General features: G+C 45.4%; 3 protein-coding genes across 3 annotated transcripts; all 3 read left to right on the top strand.

Moving 5' to 3' along the window:
• The first annotated feature begins 3845 nt into the window (after window positions 1-3845).
• Window positions 3846-14000, top strand: LOC142951279 (transmembrane protease serine 9-like). The gene is made up of 15 exons (XM_076092776.1): window positions 3846-3939; window positions 9229-9249; window positions 9451-9613; window positions 9726-9994; window positions 10090-10235; window positions 10324-10639; window positions 11021-11183; window positions 11297-11565; window positions 11661-11806; window positions 11895-12210; window positions 12592-12754; window positions 12868-13136; window positions 13232-13377; window positions 13466-13724; window positions 13966-14000. Exons 1-15 carry the CDS (start codon window positions 3885-3887, stop codon window positions 13998-14000), a joined length of 2736 nt encoding a protein of 911 aa, XP_075948891.1. The 5' UTR covers window positions 3846-3884.
• Window positions 14001-14164: 164 nt separating this feature from the next.
• On the top strand, window positions 14165-17142 carry LOC142951280 (transmembrane protease serine 9-like). The gene is made up of 9 exons (XM_076092777.1): window positions 14165-14325; window positions 14439-14707; window positions 14803-14948; window positions 15037-15352; window positions 15734-15896; window positions 16010-16278; window positions 16374-16519; window positions 16608-16866; window positions 17108-17142. Exons 1-9 carry the CDS (start codon window positions 14300-14302, stop codon window positions 17140-17142), a joined length of 1629 nt encoding a protein of 542 aa, XP_075948892.1. The 5' UTR covers window positions 14165-14299.
• A 164-nt stretch (window positions 17143-17306) lies between these two features.
• On the top strand, window positions 17307-19842 carry LOC142951281 (transmembrane protease serine 9-like). The gene is made up of 8 exons (XM_076092778.1): window positions 17307-17467; window positions 17581-17849; window positions 17945-18090; window positions 18179-18485; window positions 18662-18833; window positions 18925-19190; window positions 19314-19423; window positions 19546-19842. The coding sequence occupies exons 1-8, from the start codon at window positions 17442-17444 to the stop codon at window positions 19840-19842; spliced, it is 1593 nt and encodes a 530-aa protein (XP_075948893.1). The 5' UTR covers window positions 17307-17441.
• Window positions 19843-19936: the final 94 nt, after the last annotated feature.

A 19936-nucleotide genomic window follows, 5' to 3' on the forward strand; every position in this document is an offset into this window, starting at 1 on the left:
TTGAAAAACACGTGTGAAGGTCTCAGCCAGCCAGGACAGCAGGGTCAGATCCCAACATCCCCCCTTTGGTCTGAAGAGCGGGGTGATGGCCACGGTCTTTAGAGCAAACCAAGGGCTGGCACGTGCATCCATGTGGTGGGAAACACTGTCCAGGTATTCCTGAGAACCTGAAGAGGTTAGACAGTCCAAGTATTCCGGGAACCAAAAGCAGTGGTTAAAACAGTCAGTGTTCAGTGTTCATAGAGTTCAGAGTTCATGGAGTTCAGAGTTCATAGGGTTCAGAGTTCATTGGTATCTGGGCTGATGGCTAAGGTGGCATCTGGGCAGATGACTTTAACTACCTCTACCTACATCTACTATCATACACAATTCAAATCATAGGTGAGCAAAAACATTATTCCCAAATAATTCAATCGCTAATCATGATTTTGTGATAATCCTAGCATTGCGGTATAGTGTCAAAGAAAGTAACAACCCAAATAAAACAAAACAAAACACAAAAGAGAGAAGAGTAGAAAGAATAGAAGCAGGTGAGGGGGGGAAACAGTGGTTACTGGTTCTACTCCTAGACGGGACTGGAGTCCGTCGGCGGAGCCGTCGCAGTTTGGTTAAAACGTGGTGTTACGAATAGGAGGGAATCCAGTCTGGTCTGTAGCTTCTGGATGTATTTGTACATAATATGTGCGTTTATCACTCTGATCGGTAGATTTAGAGCGAGTTCTATGTCTAAGTTTTAGGATCTATCGCTATTGGAATTGCGCTGCCAAGACTATAGGCCAGAGGTACCTGTGAGGGTTGCATAACAGTAGTGGTAGCAGATTTACGGATTTTGTTAACACGGTCTAGGGTGACCAGCTAGGCTGGGGTTTAGAGCGGCTCAAGCTGTTGACAGATGAGCTGTTCTCTGATGAGGTCCTGCATTAAATCTGACTGCTACGGCGTAGGTTATGTCTTCTTTGGTCACTTCTGGTAGAGTCTCTAAAGCATGCAAAGGGTTATGAGAGTGGAGCGTAAGTTTACAGTCACAATGAAAGTTTTTCAGGTCTGGTAAATGTTCTGGTTGAAGTTGGATTTGTTAGCGGTTAGTGCATGCCTACAGGGCGAGTTGAAGCATGCAGTTAAACGTTAGTAGTCAATGATAAGCCGGATTTTCTGGTTGGTTTCAACACTGGCTAGATTGGCGAGTTGCACTCCCTGCGAAGTGCATCTCTCTAAGTTTCTGTTGTCAGAGCCCTCACCCCTCGAGCTGTTCAAGTGGCGAGGGTGCATACCACCACGTCACCGCCAGCACTCAGGGAAGCGTCGAGAACGGCTTCATTCTGTAGTGTGTCATGGCGGGTAATGATGACATTTCCCCCGCCCCTCCCCCCTAATTAGAGATGGAGACAGGTCCCCCGCGCAAATCAAGTTCAGTTCCCTAAAGCGGGGCAGGAGCTGGAAGAAAAACCTCGTGCACTAGGCATCTTCTGTCCCCTGCGGCACTGGCGACTTGACACGCCCGGGCGATGACTCGGCTGAAAGAAGGCGGTGGCTTCGTTGAACAAACTGGAGGTGGATCACGCTGACAGAGCAGGATAAACAAGGCTTAGCTGACAAAGGATTTTCCGAACTAGGGTGCTGGAAGGGCCTCTAAGGTTGTGGTACCCTAGAGGTGTATGCGAAAGGTGGGGGGGACACATTAGGTTCGTTTCTGACCTGGAATCGAGTAGAGCAAGTGTGTTATGGCCCCCCAGTACGACTGAAATATATATATACACAACGGGCATTGTCTTTGTGAACAAGGTCGCCCAAGAAGGTTAAAGAACAGGGGGGGGGGCGCGCAATTGGGAGTGGTCGTTTCAGGGAGTGTGCCGAGTTCTCTTCCCCACCCTACTAAGTAGACTTGAGCAGCAGAGGGGGAGGTCACTTGGCTTAGTCAGGTGGGCTGCGAGTCGGTGTCGGGTTTTCTGACGAGTGCGGTGGCATTACCTGATTTGGACCCTGAGACAGTCATCAATACTCGAGTAGCGAATATTTGGATCGAAGCGCTCTACGTCCTTCGTGCGGGACTCTATGTGATAGGTGCGCAGGCCCTGCGCGCGGAGAGGGCCTAAACCGTCTGAATCGCCATAATTATTAAAATCAAGGGGAGGGTGATCTACCTCTCCCCGCGTGGGAGAGGGCATTCGTTCTAGGCGTACACTTGACATATGCGGAATGTCTCGCTCGCCTGTGGAAGTGGGCTCGGACCCACTTAGGTCACTCAGGACCTGGGAGTACTCCCCCCTTCTCCTGTCATCAGAGAGGGCGAGTTTGAGGAGACCAGCAGCTGCATCTTGTGGTGCAGGGTTGTCTGGCTCCTGGTGAGCTTCTGCTCCTAACCTGTACGGTTTTTGACTGCCCATTTTACTTCTTTGTAAATGGCAACAGTGGTTAGAATTCCCTACTGTTAGTAAGAAAAACGGTTAGTGTTTACGGTTAATGCAGGCGCACAGTGAAATGCCTAGTTCTGTGACTTACAATTTCTACTGTTGGACGTCAATCACTGCTCTGAGGTGCACAGTGAAATGCCTAGTTCTATGACTTACAATTTCTACTGTTGCTCTGAGGTATTAACTACTGCTTTTCAACTCAAAGGTAGAAAATGCTAATGTGGTTTCAGCACTTCTGGCCTGTGACAGCTGTGTGTAACTTTTCTTTGAGGGATTAAGAAAAACAAAACAAAGTGTTGGTTTTACAAATAAACGATCAAATCTACTAAACACAGCTGACTGTTAGTTTAGGAAATGTAACGAATGATCTAACCTGGAAAGGAAGAGAAGTAACAAATTTCAGAAAGGAAATTAAAATTGAAAATTTAATTAAAATTAAGATTAAAATCAAAATTAAAACTAAATTAAAATAGGAAAACTCCACATCCACTAGCAGCGACGGATCTAATGCAAACAGTTATAGCAGGAAATACACAATATAACGGGACTCCGTGGTCCGCGATGCTTGCGCAATAACACGTTATAACACGACCGTAACTTAACGTAACAAGATACAGGAATAACAACGACATAACGAATAGGCTAAATTAAGCTAATGCTATGCTAAGCTAAGCTAGGCCCAGATACCAGTAACTCTTACTTGTAGAAGCTTCGTTCGGTAGGGTACGTTTCCCGTGGTGGGGATCACTCGGCCCTCGAGTAGCCGCTGGCTCTCGGTGGCGCGGCCTCGGGGCTGGCTGGCGCAGACTCGGCCTCCTCGCTGCAGAGAGGGCCCCCCCCCCGTCTGCATATCATTTTTTCAGTGACATAATAAGGAGGTGTTTTGTCTCTACAATACAATGTTTACCGTGTCACATTAAACATGTTCCACTGCTGGCTGTTTCTCAACTGCAGTTTGCGAAAGTCTCATAAGTGACAGGTTTGTCCACTTCCTTGATGGGGACACAGAAGAAGTAAAGGTCATCCTCCAACATCTATGCAACAATAGAGCTCTAATAAGCTCCCTTTAGACTGTCAAAGGGGCAAATATCTGACATTAATACTATCACTCCTAATCAAGCTTTGATATCTCGTCAAAAAAAGGGGAAAAATGAAATTCCGATATTTTCCTCTACACTTTGATTTAATCTAGTTGTCCATTTGTTTAATAAACTATCCTCATTACAACTTTAATTCTCACAGAGAAAGGATTTACATTTAGGACAGTGGCCTCTAAGCTGTGTATGCATGTAATTACATTACTGGATCACTGTAGTCTTTTTCACAAAAATGAAGCAAAAGGAACTAGGAAACTGTTCAACTTATTAGATGTTATGGAGGGTGCCTCGTGGGAGGGGCATACCTCACGGCAGGTGACAAGTCAAACAAAGGCATATAAAGAGTGACAAACAAGAACCTGGCAGTAGTCACAAAATGGCTATGAAGAAGTGGATCTGTGTACTGACGGTGGCAAGCTTTCTATCTGCAGGTAAGTCACACTAAGATCAGAATAACATCTTTGTTGAGGTGCAGGTGCTGCACAAATAATTTGATATACAAGAGTAGGCCTACTTAGCAATGAACATTAAAACATCTACCTGGATATTAATCTGATTTTTAAGGCTTTCAGATCTTGACTTGTTAATATTATCTCAAAGAACATGCCGCTTAACCGCTGAGACACATATGTGAATTATGATTTCAAAGGGAAAATGTATGGTTTGTATTTGAACTCATGAATAACTAGATGAACGTAATGATGAAACAATATAATAGAAATATAATATATTCAAATTTTAATGATGTGTGGATGTGAAGTCGTGGGATTGAGTCTGATGTGGCCCACTGTTGCTGTTGGCTTATCGGTCTGTGAGAAACCTGCCCCCCTTCCTCAATCTGACTTTACTAACTTGTACACAAAAAGGGTGGGAGAACGGGGCATAGAAGTTATCCGTTCTCGCACTACAGGATCCAAAACTCAAAATAAAACACAGTCTGTTCGACCAGCGAATGTTGCATGTGACCTGATAGGATTTGATGAGACTGCGGTTCCTCGTGGATCTTCTTGTCCCCTGGACGAGTCCGGAGTGAAGAGGCCTTGTGGACCTCCTGACACCAGCGCGTGTCCGGGGTGAAGAGAGCCTTGTGGATCTCCTTACACCAGCGGTGTCTGGACGGAAGAGAAAGAATTCTAGCTGTGCTCAGGCTTATAAACCAGGTGGCACAACCAGTGGGGGGCCCTTTCTTGGCCAATGAGGGACCAGCATCAGGTTTCTGCTGGAGCTGGGGGGTGTGGTCATCCGGCATGAGGTTTCTTGCAGATCCCAGATCAGGCGTTTTGGTGAAAGGAAGGAACATGGCTGCTCCTTTATTTGAAAAACACGTGTGAAGGTCTCAGCCAGCCAGGACAGCAGGGTCAGATCCCAACATCCCCCCTTTGGTCTGAAGAGCGGGGTGATGGCCACGGTCTTTAGAGCAAACCAAGGGCTGGCACGTGCATCCATGTGGTGGGAAACACTGTCCAGGTATTCCTGAGAACCTGAAGAGGTTAGACAGTCCAAGTATTCCGGGAACCAAAAGCAGTGGTTAAAACAGTCAGTGTTCAGTGTTCATAGAGTTCAGAGTTCATGGAGTTCAGAGTTCATAGGGTTCAGAGTTCATTGGTATCTGGGCTGATGGCTAAGGTGGCATCTGGGCAGATGACTTTAACTACCTCTACCTACATCTACTATCATACACAATTCAAATCATAGGTGAGCAAAAACATTATTCCCAAATAATTCAATCGCTAATCATGATTTTGTGATAATCCTAGCATTGCGGTATAGTGTCAAAGAAAGTAACAACCCAAATAAAACAAAACAAAACACAAAAGAGAGAAGAGTAGAAAGAATAGAAGCAGGTGAGGGGGGGAAACAGTGGTTACTGGTTCTACTCCTAGACGGGACTGGAGTCCGTCGGCGGAGCCGTCGCAGTTTGGTTAAAACGTGGTGTTACGAATAGGAGGGAATCCAGTCTGGTCTGTAGCTTCTGGATGTATTTGTACATAATATGTGCGTTTATCACTCTGATCGGTAGATTTAGAGCGAGTTCTATGTCTAAGTTTTAGGATCTATCGCTATTGGAATTGCGCTGCCAAGACTATAGGCCAGAGGTACCTGTGAGGGTTGCATAACAGTAGTGGTAGCAGATTTACGGATTTTGTTAACACGGTCTAGGGTGACCAGCTAGGCTGGGGTTTAGAGCGGCTCAAGCTGTTGACAGATGAGCTGTTCTCTGATGAGGTCCTGCATTAAATCTGACTGCTACGGCGTAGGTTATGTCTTCTTTGGTCACTTCTGGTAGAGTCTCTAAAGCATGCAAAGGGTTATGAGAGTGGAGCGTAAGTTTACAGTCACAATGAAAGTTTTTCAGGTCTGGTAAATGTTCTGGTTGAAGTTGGATTTGTTAGCGGTTAGTGCATGCCTACAGGGCGAGTTGAAGCATGCAGTTAAACGTTAGTAGTCAATGATAAGCCGGATTTTCTGGTTGGTTTCAACACTGGCTAGATTGGCGAGTTGCACTCCCTGCGAAGTGCATCTCTCTAAGTTTCTGTTGTCAGAGCCCTCACCCCTCGAGCTGTTCAAGTGGCGAGGGTGCATACCACCACGTCACCGCCAGCACTCAGGGAAGCGTCGAGAACGGCTTCATTCTGTAGTGTGTCATGGCGGGTAATGATGACATTTCCCCCGCCCCTCCCCCCTAATTAGAGATGGAGACAGGTCCCCCGTGCAAATCAAGTTCAGTTCCCTAAAGCGGGGCAGGAGCTGGAAGAAAAACCTCGTGCACTAGGCATCTTCTGTCCCCTGCGGCACTGGCGACTTGACACGCCCGGGCGATGACTCGGCTGAAAGAAGGCGGTGGCTTCGTTGAACAAACTGGAGGTGGATCACGCTGACAGAGCAGGATAAACAAGGCTTAGCTGACAAAGGATTTTCCGAACTAGGGTGCTGGAAGGGCCTCTAAGGTTGTGGTACCCTAGAGGTGTATGCGAAAGGTGGGGGGGACACATTAGGTTCGTTTCTGACCTGGAATCGAGTAGAGCAAGTGTGTTATGGCCCCCCAGTACGACTGAAATATATATATACACAACGGGCATTGTCTTTGTGAACAAGGTCGCCCAAGAAGGTTAAAGAACAGGGGGGGGGGGGGCGCGCAATTGGGAGTGGTCGTTTCAGGGAGTGTGCCGAGTTCTCTTCCCCACCCTACTAAGTAGACTTGAGCAGCAGAGGGGGAGGTCACTTGGCTTAGTCAGGTGGGCTGCGAGTCGGTGTCGGGTTTTCTGACGAGTGCGGTGGCATTACCTGATTTGGACCCTGAGACAGTCATCAATACTCGAGTAGCGAATATTTGGATCGAAGCGCTCTACGTCCTTCGTGCGGGACTCTATGTGATAGGTGCGCAGGCCCTGCGCGCGGAGAGGGCCTAAACCGTCTGAATCGCCATAATTATTAAAATCAAGGGGAGGGTGATCTACCTCTCCCCGCGTGGGAGAGGGCGTTCGTTCTAGGCGTACACTTGACATATGCGGAATGTCTCGCTCGCCTGTGGAAGTGGGCTCGGACCCACTTAGGTCACTCAGGACCTGGGAGTACTCCCCCCTTCTCCTGTCATCAGAGAGGGCGAGTTTGAGGAGACCAGCAGCTGCATCTTGTGGTGCAGGGTTGTCTGGCTCCTGGTGAGCTTCTGCTCCTAACCTGTACGGTTTTTGACTGCCCATTTTACTTCTTTGTAAATGGCAACAGTGGTTAGAATTCCCTACTGTTAGTAAGAAAAACGGTTAGTGTTTACGGTTAATGCAGGCGCACAGTGAAATGCCTAGTTCTGTGACTTACAATTTCTACTGTTGGACGTCAATCACTGCTCTGAGGTGCACAGTGAAATGCCTAGTTCTATGACTTACAATTTCTACTGTTGCTCTGAGGTATTAACTACTGCTTTTCAACTCAAAGGTAGAAAATGCTAATGTGGTTTCAGCACTTCTGGCCTGTGACAGCTGTGTGTAACTTTTCTTTGAGGGATTAAGAAAAACAAAACAAAGTGTTGGTTTTACAAATAAACGATCAAATCTACTAAACACAGCTGACTGTTAGTTTAGGAAATGTAACGAATGATCTAACCTGGAAAGGAAGAGAAGTAACAAATTTCAGAAAGGAAATTAAAATTGAAAATTTAATTAAAATTAAGATTAAAATCAAAATTAAAACTAAATTAAAATAGGAAAACTCCACATCCACTAGCAGCGACGGATCTAATGCAAACAGTTATAGCAGGAAATACACAATATAACGGGACTCCGTGGTCCGCGATGCTTGCGCAATAACACGTTATAACACGACCGTAACTTAACGTAACAAGATACAGGAATAACAACGACATAACGAATAGGCTAAATTAAGCTAATGCTATGCTAAGCTAAGCTAGGCCCAGATACCAGTAACTCTTACTTGTAGAAGCTTCGTTCGGTAGGGTACGTTTCCCGTGGTGGGGATCACTCGGCCCTCGAGTAGCCGCTGGCTCTCGGTGGCGCGGCCTCGGGGCTGGCTGGCGCAGACTCGGCCTCCTCGCTGCAGAGAGGGCCCCCCCCCCCCCCCCCCCCCCCCCCCGTCTGCATATCATTTTTTCAGTGACATAATAAGGAGGTGTTTTGTCTCTACAATACAATGTTTACCGTGTCACATTAAACATGTTCCACTGCTGGCTGTTTCTCAACTGCAGTTTGCGAAAGTCTCATAAGTGACAGGTTTGTCCACTTCCTTGATGGGGACACAGAAGAAGTAAAGGTCATCCTCCAACATCTATGCAACAATAGAGCTCTAATAAGCTCCCTTTAGACTGTCAAAGGGGCAAATATCTGACATTAATACTATCACTCCTAATCAAGCTTTGATATCTCGTCAAAAAAAGGGGAAAAATGAAATTCCGATATTTTCCTCTACACTTTGATTTAATCTAGTTGTCCATTTGTTTAATAAACTATCCTCATTACAACTTTAATTCTCACAGAGAAAGGATTTACATTTAGGACAGTGGCCTCTAAGCTGTGTATGCATGTAATTACATTACTGGATCACTGTAGTCTTTTTCACAAAAATGAAGCAAGAGTAGGCCTACTTAGCAATGAACATTAAAACATCTACCTGGATATTAATCTGATTTTTAAGGCTTTCAGATCTTGACTTGTTAATATTATCTCAAAGAACATGCCGCTTAACCGCTGAGACACATATGTGAATTATGATTTCAAAGGGAAAATGTATGGTTTGTATTTGAACTCATGAATAACTAGATGAACGTAATGATGAAACAATATAATAGAAATATAATATATTCAAATTTTAATGATGTGTGGATGTGAAGTCGTGGGATTGAGTCTGATGTGGCCCACTGTTGCTGTTGGCTTATCGGTCTGTGAGAAACCTGCCCCCCTTCCTCAATCTGACTTTACTAACTTTTATACAGCTGACCAGCCCTTTGCTTAAGAACAGCCAATGGGATTTCATAACCTGTTGACCGAAAATGTATTCTTAAGAATAATGTATGAATGATCAAATTAGTAAATGATTTAACAAAGCCTTGCAAATAATGTCTTTATAACAGAGACAGAGAAAGTGATTGTTTTTGTGCAACAAGGGGAACAAAAAATAATCTGTTTCTATTATTTTAGTGCGTTTGCATTGACATACCCCAGACTTTTCATATTGATATAACTAACCCAGTTGTGATGTCTCCTTCCCAGAATCACATGCTCAGCTTGATGGTGAGTTATACACATTTAAGATCCATTTAATGTCTAGAATAAATATTGTATCTACATTTCAGAAGTAGAGTTTTCCAGTTCAGCTGAAATTGATTTATTAACTTTAAAAGTACATTGTATCCCAGTGATAACCAGGGAAGCCCTGACTTGAAGTGTATTGACTGACTTAGCGTCTGATGTCTCTACTCATCTATTTTCTAGTATGTGGCAAAGCTCCACTCAGCACCAAGATAGTTGGAGGTGAGGACGCTCCAGATGGAAGTTGGCCCTGGCAGGTTAGTCTGCAGAGCTCTGGCAGCCATGTTTGTGGTGGTTCCCTCATCAACAAAGAGTGGGTGATGTCTGCTGCTAACTGCTTCTCCAGGTGAGTAACTCTCACATGATAGAGGATAAAACGTTCAGTGTTTCAGTCTTTGGTTTGACTTTTAGTCCATGTTCTGTCTGAAACCAGCACATTTCTGTCATTTTTACTTCAGTGACAGTACGTCTAGATGGCAGGTTTCTCTGGGCCGTCAGAACCTGCAGGGCAACAACCCAAACGAAGTGTCCACAACTGTTGCCAGAATCATTTTGCATCCAAACTATGACAGTGTCACCGACAACAACGACATTGCTCTGCTCAGACTCTCCTCACCAGTCAATTTCACAGACTACATCAGACCTGTGTGTCTGGCAGCCAGTGACAGTGTGTTCAACAACGGTACTGATAGCTGGGTCACTGGCTGGGGCGCAGTCAAGGAGGGAGGTGAGTCTGCTTGTTGCTGACAAATAGTCTTTTTCAAACTTCTTGTAAACAGTAGATGGATGTGTGAATCGTCTCTCCTTTTGTTGGTCTCTCAGTGTCATTGCCGTTCCCTGAAACCCTTCAAGAAGTGGAGGTGCCAGTTCTGGGAAACAGACAGTGTGACTGTCTCAATGGAGTCGGTACAGTCACAGACAACATGATCTGTGCTGGGGTTCTGGCAGGAGGCAAAGACTCTTGTCAGGTAGGCTGCTTCATTGAATCTGTCACTTGTTGGTAAATGTGTTTAGGATTTTCTGAAAACCTCTGACGTCTCCTCTCCATCTCCTCAGGTTGACTCAGGAGGTCCAATGGTGAACCAGCAGGGCTCCGTCTGGGTCCAGTCTGGAATTGTTAGTTTTGGTTTTGGCTGTGCTCGGCCCAATCTGCCTGGAGTCTACTCCAGAGTGTCCATTTACCAGTCCTGGATCAACTCCCACATCAGCTCTGATAAGCCAGGCTTTGTCCAGTTCACCTCCAGTGGGCTGGATGCTGACAGCAGCTACACCTGTCCTGGTCTGCCACCTCCTGTTATTTCTGCTACTACTACTGGTACAGCGGGACCAAACACAACTACAGATCCAGGATCCACAGCATCAAGTGCTAAATGTAAGTATCCTGAGTACAACAGTACTCTGAATACACATGTCATTTTGTGTCTTGTTTGTTAGAAAAAAAACAACAGTCCAGGGAACAATTGGTACAGTATATATGTTGTTTTCAGCCATTTCTTGTTAATATGTGGTGGTGTGCTGTCGGCAACAGTGTTTTTTTCTGATGCTCCCACGAGAAGTTGCCAATGTCAGAAACCTTATTGATAGGGGCTAATAGCTAATTATCAAAGTCTTTAGTTATATTCTTTTCTATACTTAATAATTCATCTTTATTATGACTGCTGTTTCCACTGGCACTTAGTCTAAAATCTCTTGTAAGTATTTAGAGATTATTTTGCTAATTTACGGTCCTATTTCTATGTGCTGTTGCTTACAGTGTGTGGCATCACTCCACTGAACACCAAGATAGTTGGAGGTGAGGACGCTCCAGATGGAAGTTGGCCCTGGCAGGTTAGTCTGCAGAGCTCTGGCAGCCATGTTTGTGGTGGTTCCCTCATCAACAAAGAGTGGGTGATGTCTGCTGCTCACTGCTTCTCCAGGTGAGTAACTTTCACATGATAGAGGATAAAACGTTCAGTGTTTCAGTCTTTGGTTTGACTTTTAGTCCATGTTCAGTCTGAAACCAGCACATTTCTGTCATTTTTTTCTTTAGTGACAGTACGTCTAGATGGCAGGTTTCTCTGGGCCGTCAGAACCTGCAGGGCAACAACCCAAACGAAGTGTCCACAACTGTTGCCAGAATCATTTTGCATCCAAACTATGACAGTGTCACCGACAACAACGACATTGCTCTGCTCAGACTCTCCTCACCAGTCAATTTCACAGACTACATCAGACCTGTGTGTCTGGCAGCCAGTGACAGTGTGTTCAACAACGGTACTGATAGCTGGGTCACTGGCTGGGGCGCAGTCAAGGAGGGAGGTGAGTCTGCTTGTTGCTGACAAATAGTCTTTTTCAAACTTCTTGTAAACAGTAGATGGATGTGTGAATCGTCTCTCCTTTTGTTGGTCTCTCAGTGTCATTGCCGTTCCCTGAAACCCTTCAAGAAGTGGAGGTGCCAGTTCTGGGAAACAGACAGTGTGACTGTCTCAATGGAGTCGGTACAGTCACAGACAACATGATCTGTGCTGGGGTTCTGGCAGGAGGCAAAGACTCTTGTCAGGTAGGCTGCTTCATTGAATCTGTCACTTGTTGGTAAATGTGTTTAGGATTTTCTGAAAACCTCTGACGTCTCCTCTCCATCTCCTCAGGGTGACTCAGGAGGTCCAATGGTGAACCAGCAGGGCTCCGTCTGGGTCCAGTCTGGAATTGTTAGTTTTGGTTTTGGCTGTGCTCGGCCCAATCTGCCTGGAGTCTACTCCAGAGTGTCCATTTACCAGTCCTGGATCAACTCCCACATCAGCTCTGATAAGCCAGGCTTTGTCCAGTTCACCTCCAGTGGGCTGGATGCTGACAGCAGCTACACCTGTCCTGGTCTGCCACCTCCTGTTATTTCTGCTACTACTACTGGTACAGCGGGACCAAACACAACTACAGATCCAGGATCCACAGCATCAAGTGCTAAATGTAAGTATCCTGAGTACAACAGTACTCTGAATACACATGTCATTTTGTGTCTTGTTTGTTAGAAAAAAAACAACAGTCCAGGGAACAATTGGTACAGTATATATGTTGTTTTCAGCCATTTCTTGTTAATATGTGGTGGTGTGCTGTCGGCAACAGTGTTTTTTTCTGATGCTCCCACGAGAAGTTGCCAATGTCAGAAACCTTATTGATAGGGGCTAATAGCTAATTATCAAAGTCTTTAGTTATATTCTTTTCTATACTTAATAATTCATCTTTATTATGACTGCTGTTTCCACTGGCACTTAGTCTAAAATCTCTTGTAAGTATTTAGAGATTATTTTGCTAATTTACGGTCCTATTTCTATGTGCTGTTGCTTACAGTGTGTGGCATCACTCCACTGAACACCAAGATAGTTGGAGGTGAGGACGCTCCAGATGGAAGTTGGCCCTGGCAGGTTAGTCTGCAGAGCTCTGGCAGCCATGTTTGTGGTGGTTCCCTCATCAACAAAGAGTGGGTGATGTCTGCTGCTCACTGCTTCTCCAGGTGAGTAACTTTCACATGATAGAGGATAAAACGTTCAGTGTTTCAGTCTTTGGTTTGACTTTTAGTCCATGTTCAGTCTGAAACCAGCACATTTCTGTCATTTTTTTCTTTAGTGACAGTACGTCTAGATGGCAGGTTTCTCTGGGCCGTCAGAACCTGCAGGGCAACAACCCAAACGAAGTGTCCACAACTGTTGCCAGAATCATTTTGCATCCAAACTATGACAGTGTCACCGACAACAACGACATTGCTCTGCTCAGACTCTCCTCACCAGTCAATTTCACAGACTACATCAGACCTGTGTGTCTGGCAGCCAGTGACAGTGTGTTCAACAACGGTACTGATAGCTGGGTCACTGGCTGGGGCGCAGTCAAGGAGGGAGGTGAGTCTGCTTGTTGCTGACAAATAGTCTTTTTCAAACTTCTTGTAAACAGTAGATGGATGTGTGAATCGTCTCTCCTTTTGTTGGTCTCTCAGTGTCATTGCCGTTCCCTGAAACCCTTCAAGAAGTGGAGGTGCCAGTTCTGGGAAACAGACAGTGTGACTGTCTCAATGGAGTCGGTACAGTCACAGACAACATGATCTGTGCTGGGGTTCTGGCAGGAGGCAAAGACTCTTGTCAGGTAGGCTGCTTCATTGAATCTGTCACTTGTTGGTAAATGTGTTTAGGATTTTCTGAAAACCTCTGACGTCTCCTCTCCATCTCCTCAGGGTGACTCAGGAGGTCCAATGGTGAACCAGCAGGGCTCCGTCTGGGTCCAGTCTGGAATTGTTAGTTTTGGTTTTGGCTGTGCTCGGCCCAATCTGCCTGGAGTCTACTCCAGAGTGTCCATTTACCAGTCCTGGATCAACTCCCACATCAGCTCTGATAAGCCAGGCTTTGTCCAGTTCACCTCCAGTGGGCTGGATGCTGACAGCAGCTACACCTGTCCTGGTCTGCCACCTCCTGTTATTTCTGCTACTACTACTGGTACAGCGGGACCAAACACAACTACAGATCCAGGATCCACAGCATCAAGTGCTAAATGTAAGTATCCTGAGTACAACAGTACTCTGAATACACATGTCATTTTGTGTCTTGTTTGTTAGAAAAAAAACAACAGTCCAGGGAACAATTGGTACAGTATATATGTTGTTTTCAGCCATTTCTTGTTAATATGTGGTGGTGTGCTGTCGGCAACAGTGTTTTTTTCTGATGCTCCCACGAGAAGTTGCCAATGTCAGAAACCTTATTGATAGGGGCTAATAGCTAATTATCAAAGTCTTTAGTTATATTCTTTTCTATACTTAATAATTCATCTTTATTATGACTGCTGTTTCCACTGGCACTTAGTCTAAAATCTCTTGTAAGTATTTAGAGATTATTTTGCTAATTTACGGTCCTATTTCTATGTGCTGTTGCTTACAGTGTGTGGCATCACTCCACTGAACACCAAGATAGTTGGAGGTGAGGACGCTCCAGATGGAAGTTGGCCCTGGCAGGTTAGTCTGCAGAGCTCTGGCAGCCATGTTTGTGGTGGTTCCCTCATCAACAAAGAGTGGGTGATGTCTGCTGCTCACTGCTTCTCCAGGTGAGTAACTTTCACATGATAGAGGATAAAACGTTCAGTGTTTCAGTCTTTGGTTTGACTTTTAGTCCATGTTCAGTCTGAAACCAGCACATTTCTGTCATTTTTTTCTTTAGTGACAGTACGTCTAGATGGCAGGTTTCTCTGGGCCGTCAGAACCTGCAGGGCAACAACCCAAACGAAGTGTCCACAACTGTTGCCAGAATCATTTTGCATCCAAACTATGACAGTGTCACCGACAACAACGACATTGCTCTGCTCAGACTCTCCTCACCAGTCAATTTCACAGACTACATCAGACCTGTGTGTCTGGCAGCCAGTGACAGTGTGTTCAACAACGGTACTGATAGCTGGGTCACTGGCTGGGGCGCAGTCAAGGAGGGAGGTGAGTCTGCTTGTTGCTGACAAATAGTCTTTTTCAAACTTCTTGTAAACAGTAGATGGATGTGTGAATCGTCTCTCCTTTTGTTGGTCTCTCAGTGTCATTGCCGTTCCCTGAAACCCTTCAAGAAGTGGAGGTGCCAGTTCTGGGAAACAGACAGTGTGACTGTCTCAATGGAGTCGGTACAGTCACAGACAACATGATCTGTGCTGGGGTTCTGGCAGGAGGCAAAGACTCTTGTCAGGTAGGCTGCTTCATTGAATCTGTCACTTGTTGGTAAATGTGTTTAGGATTTTCTGAAAACCTCTGACGTCTCCTCTCCATCTCCTCAGGGTGACTCAGGAGGTCCAATGGTGAACCAGCAGGGCTCCGTCTGGGTCCAGTCTGGAATTGTTAGTTTTGGTTTTGGCTGTGCTCGGCCCAATCTGCCTGGAGTCTACTCCAGAGTGTCCATTTACCAGTCCTGGATCAACTCCCACATCAGCTCTGATAAGCCAGGCTTTGTCCAGTTCACCTCCAGTGGGCTGGATGCTGACAGCAGCTACACCTGTCCTGGTCTGCCACCTCCTGTTATTTCTGCTACTACTACTGGTACAGCGGGACCAAACACAACTACAGATCCAGGATCCACAGCATCAAGTGCTAAATGTAAGTATCCTGAGTACAACAGTACTCTGAATACACATGTCATTTTGTGTCTTGTTTGTTAGAAAAAAAACAACAGTCCAGGGAACAATTGGTACAGTATATATGTTGTTTTCAGCCATTTCTTGTTAATATGTGGTGGTGTGCTGTCGGCAACAGTGTTTTTTTCTGATGCTCCCACGAGAAGTTGCCAATGTCAGAAACCTTATTGATAGGGGCTAATAGCTAATTATCAAAGTCTTTAGTTATATTCTTTTCTATACTTAATAATTCATCTTTATTATGACTGCTGTTTCCACTGGCACTTAGTCTAAAATCTCTTGTAAGTATTTAGAGATTATTTTGCTAATTTACGGTCCTATTTCTATGTGCTGTTGCTTACAGTGTGTGGCATCACTCCACTGAACACCAAGATAGTTGGAGGTGAGGACGCTCCAGATGGAAGTTGGCCCTGGCAGGTTAGTCTGCAGAGCTCTGGCAGCCATGTTTGTGGTGGTTCCCTCATCAACAAAGAGTGGGTGATGTCTGCTGCTCACTGCTTCTCCAGGTGAGTAACTTTCACATGATAGAGGATAAAACGTTCAGTGTTTCAGTCTTTGGTTTGACTTTTAGTCCATGTTCAGTCTGAAACCAGCACATTTCTGTCATTTTTTTCTTTAGTGACAGTACGTCTAGATGGCAGGTTTCTCTGGGCCGTCAGAACCTGCAGGGCAACAACCCAAACGAAGTGTCCACAACTGTTGCCAGAATCATTTTGCATCCAAACTATGACAGTGTCACCGACAACAACGACATTGCTCTGCTCAGACTCTCCTCACCAGTCAATTTCACAGACTACATCAGACCTGTGTGTCTGGCAGCCAGTGACAGTGTGTTCAACAACGGTACTGATAGCTGGGTCACTGGCTGGGGCGCAGTCAAGGAGGGAGGTGAGTCTGCTTGTTGCTGACAAATAGTCTTTTTCAAACTTCTTGTAAACAGTAGATGGATGTGTGAATCGTCTCTCCTTTTGTTGGTCTCTCAGTGTCATTGCCGTTCCCTGAAACCCTTCAAGAAGTGGAGGTGCCAGTTCTGGGAAACAGACAGTGTGACTGTCTCAATGGAGTCGGTACAGTCACAGACAACATGATCTGTGCTGGGGTTCTGGCAGGAGGCAAAGACTCTTGTCAGGTAGGCTGCTTCATTGAATCTGTCACTTGTTGGCAAATGTGTTTAGGATTTTCTGAAAACCTCTGACGTCTCCTCTCCATCTCCTCAGGGTGACTCAGGAGGTCCAATGGTGAACCAGCAGGGCTCCGTCTGGGTCCAGTCTGGAATTGTTAGTTTTGGTTTTGGCTGTGCTCGGCCCAATCTGCCTGGAGTCTACTCCAGAGTGTCCATTTACCAGTCCTGGATCAACTCCCACATCAGCTCTGATAAGCCAGGCTTTGTCCAGTTCACCTCCAGTGGGCTGGATGCTGACAGCAGCTACACCTGTCCTGGTCTGCCACCTCCTGTTATTTCTGCTACTACTACTGGTACAGCGGGACCAAACACAACTACAGATCCAGGATCCACAGCATCAAGTGCTAAATGTAAGTATCCTGAGTACAACAGTACTCTGAATACACATGTCATTTTGTGTCTTGTTTGTTAGAAAAAAAACAACAGTCCAGGGAACAATTGGTACAGTATATATGTTGTTTTCAGCCATTTCTTGTTAATATGTGGTGGTGTGCTGTCGGCAACAGTGTTTTTTTCTGATGCTCCCACGAGAAGTTGCCAATGTCAGAAACCTTATTGATAGGGGCTAATAGCTAATTATCAAAGTCTTTAGTTATATTCTTTTCTATACTTAATAATTCATCTTTATTATGACTGCTGTTTCCACTGGCACTTAGTCTAAAATCTCTTGTAAGTATTTAGAGATTATTTTGCTAATTTACGGTCCTATTTCTATGTGCTGTTGCTTACAGTGTGTGGCATCACTCCACTGAACACCAAGATAGTTGGAGGTGAGGACGCTCCAGATGGAAGTTGGCCCTGGCAGGTTAGTCTGCAGAGCTCTGGCAGCCATGTTTGTGGTGGTTCCCTCATCAACAAAGAGTGGGTGATGTCTGCTGCTCACTGCTTCTCCAGGTGAGTAACTTTCACATGATAGAGGATAAAACGTTCAGTGTTTCAGTCTTTGGTTTGACTTTTAGTCCATGTTCAGTCTGAAACCAGCACATTTCTGTCATTTTTTTCTTTAGTGACAGTACGTCTAGATGGCAGGTTTCTCTGGGCCGTCAGAACCTGCAGGGCAACAACCCAAACGAAGTGTCCACAACTGTTGCCAGAATCATTTTGCATCCAAACTATGACAGTGTCACCGACAACAACGACATTGCTCTGCTCAGACTCTCCTCACCAGTCAATTTCACAGACTACATCAGACCTGTGTGTCTGGCAGCCAGTGACAGTGTGTTCAACAACGGTACTGATAGCTGGGTCACTGGCTGGGGCGCAGTCAAGGAGGGAGGTGAGTCTGCTTGTTGCTGACAAATAGTCTTTTTCAAACTTCTTGTAAACAGTAGATGGATGTGTGAATCGTCTCTCCTTTTGTTGGTCTCTCAGTGTCATTGCCGTTCCCTGAAACCCTTCAAGAAGTGGAGGTGCCAGTTCTGGGAAACAGACAGTGTGACTGTCTCAATGGAGTCGGTACAGTCACAGACAACATGATCTGTGCTGGGGTTCTGGCAGGAGGCAAAGACTCTTGTCAGGTAGGCTGCTTCATTGAATCTGTCACTTGTTGGTAAATGTGTTTAGAATTTTGTGAAATCCTGTGACGTCTCCTCTCCATCTCCTCAGGGTGACTCAGGAGGTCCAATGGTGAACCAGCAGGGCTCCGTCTGGGTCCAGTCTGGAATTGTTAGTTTTGGTTTTGGCTGTGCTCGGCCCAATCTGCCTGGAGTCTACTCCAGAGTGTCCATTTACCAGTCCTGGATCAACTCCCACATCAGCTCTGATAAGCCAGGCTTTGTCCAGTTCACCTCCAGTGGGCTGGATGCTGACAGCAGCTACACCTGTCCTGGTCTGCCACCTCCTGTTATTTCTGCTACTACTACTGGTACAGCGGGACCAAACACAACTACAGATCCAGGATCCACAGCATCAAGTACTGAATATAAGTATCCTGACTTAAACAATACTTATAATACATATATGTAATTTTGCTTCTTTATTGTTGAAAAACAAACAGTCCAGGGATTAATTGGTTCAGTATGTTGTTTTCAGCCATTTCTTCTTAATATGTTTATGTCTGCTTCCCCTTGTTATTTGTTTCTTTCATAGGAGCAGTGTGTGGTAACGCTCCCATGAACAGTCGTGCTCTAGGTGACAGTGGTGTTGTACCTGGAGGGACCTGGCCTTGGATGGTTAGTCTCCACAAAAATGGGGTTTACACTTGTGGGGGAACCCTAATCGCAGAAAGATTTGTTCTCACTTCTGCCCAGTGCTTCTCTACGTAAGTGCGAAAGATTTTTCCCGCATTAATTATTCATCAAAGACATTTAGATGTAAAATAATGGAATAGGTGCCCTTTTTCCTCCTGACAGCTCCAATCCAGATGTCAGCGAGTGGAGTGTGTTTTTTGGCCAGCATCTTGTGGACGGCTCTGAAGAGTTTGAGATGTCTCTTGGCGTTGTGAACATTACAGTGAGCAACATGACGGATTCTAATATTGCTCTGCTGCAGCTGACTAAGCCAGTGAGCTTCAAAGATCATATTCAGCCTGTGTGTATGGATGTTAGCGCTTCCAGAACCTTCCCCGTTGGAAGTCGATGCTGGGTGGCTGGCTGGGAGAACGGCAGTAAGAGCTTTTGTGTTTGCTGCTAATACGAATAGGATAATTTAAGTAGGTCTTATAGATATTTAATAGTTGCTTCATCATATACAAGGCATAGTCTAGTTAAATTATTCATGTGAGTAATTGTGATTTTTCCAGCCACAGATAAAGCCGGCTCAGGCCTTCGAGATCTTGAAACTCAGGTGGCAAGTTGTGGGGATCTTTCTGATTCAGAGAACATTTGCACTTATACCATGGACCTTCAACAGGTAAAGATTTTCCATCCAGCAGTGTTTCTAAAATCGTTTTGCCTTGTCGCCAATGCAGAAGTTTTCACATTGGGAGTATCAGGAGCTCACTGATGAGGAATCCTCTGTTTCTATATTTGCAGGGGGATCAAGGCAGCCCTCTGCTGTGCAAGTCAGACTCATCCTGGTTTCAGGTGGCCGTTGTAACAATGAGTGGAAGTAAATCAGTCCGCGCTGATGTTCAGGCCTTTGCCAAAACTTCAAGATTTGGGTCCCTCTTAAAGGAGACGGTTGGCGACATGCCGTCTCCTGAAGTGCTGTCTTCTGAAGTGTCGTCTCCTGTAGTGGCCGCAACAGGAAATGCAGCAGGTTTCTCAATTTCGCTGTTCCTTTATTTCGTTGTCCCTGTTACCTCAGTGTTTCTGTTGTCAGGATCTTAGGTCTGTTATCACCCGGGGGGTTTTAAGGTTTATTAATGCACTCTTCTCAAGCTCTCTTAAATGTATTTAAGATACTCAGGTCAGTTGTCAGGCA

This window comes from Anarhichas minor, unplaced genomic scaffold, assembly GCF_050575085.1.
Source record: "Anarhichas minor isolate MPS153535 unplaced genomic scaffold, ASM5057508v1 ptg000017l, whole genome shotgun sequence".
Classification (NCBI taxonomy): Eukaryota; Metazoa; Chordata; class Actinopteri; order Perciformes; family Anarhichadidae; genus Anarhichas; species Anarhichas minor.

What these genes read in the sequence shown, in the direction of transcription:
- LOC142951279 (XM_076092776.1), top strand. Translation starts at nt 3,885, where the DNA reads ATGGCTATGAAGAAGTGGATCTGTGTACTGACGGTGGCAAGCTTTCTA. An exon ending in CACAGCATCAAGTGCTAAAT is followed by an intron (nt 10,640 to 11,020) that starts GTAAGTATCCTG and finishes TGTTGCTTACAG; the next exon opens with TGTGTGGCATCACTCCACTG. An exon ending in GAGGCAAAGACTCTTGTCAG is followed by an intron (nt 13,378 to 13,465) that starts GTAGGCTGCTTC and finishes CCATCTCCTCAG; the next exon opens with GGTGACTCAGGAGGTCCAAT.
- LOC142951280 (XM_076092777.1), top strand. Translation starts at nt 14,300, where the DNA reads ATGTCTGCTGCTCACTGCTTCTCCAG. An exon ending in GAGGCAAAGACTCTTGTCAG is followed by an intron (nt 14,949 to 15,036) that starts GTAGGCTGCTTC and finishes CCATCTCCTCAG; the next exon opens with GGTGACTCAGGAGGTCCAAT. An exon ending in TATTTCTGCTACTACTACTG is followed by an intron (nt 16,867 to 17,107) that starts GTACAGCGGGAC and finishes TCCCACGAGAAG; the next exon opens with TTGCCAATGTCAGAAACCTT.
- LOC142951281 (XM_076092778.1), top strand. Translation starts at nt 17,442, where the DNA reads ATGTCTGCTGCTCACTGCTTCTCCAG. An exon ending in TCCAGGATCCACAGCATCAA is followed by an intron (nt 18,486 to 18,661) that starts GTACTGAATATA and finishes TTTCTTTCATAG; the next exon opens with GAGCAGTGTGTGGTAACGCT. An exon ending in TCTGCCCAGTGCTTCTCTAC is followed by an intron (nt 18,834 to 18,924) that starts GTAAGTGCGAAA and finishes TCCTCCTGACAG; the next exon opens with CTCCAATCCAGATGTCAGCG.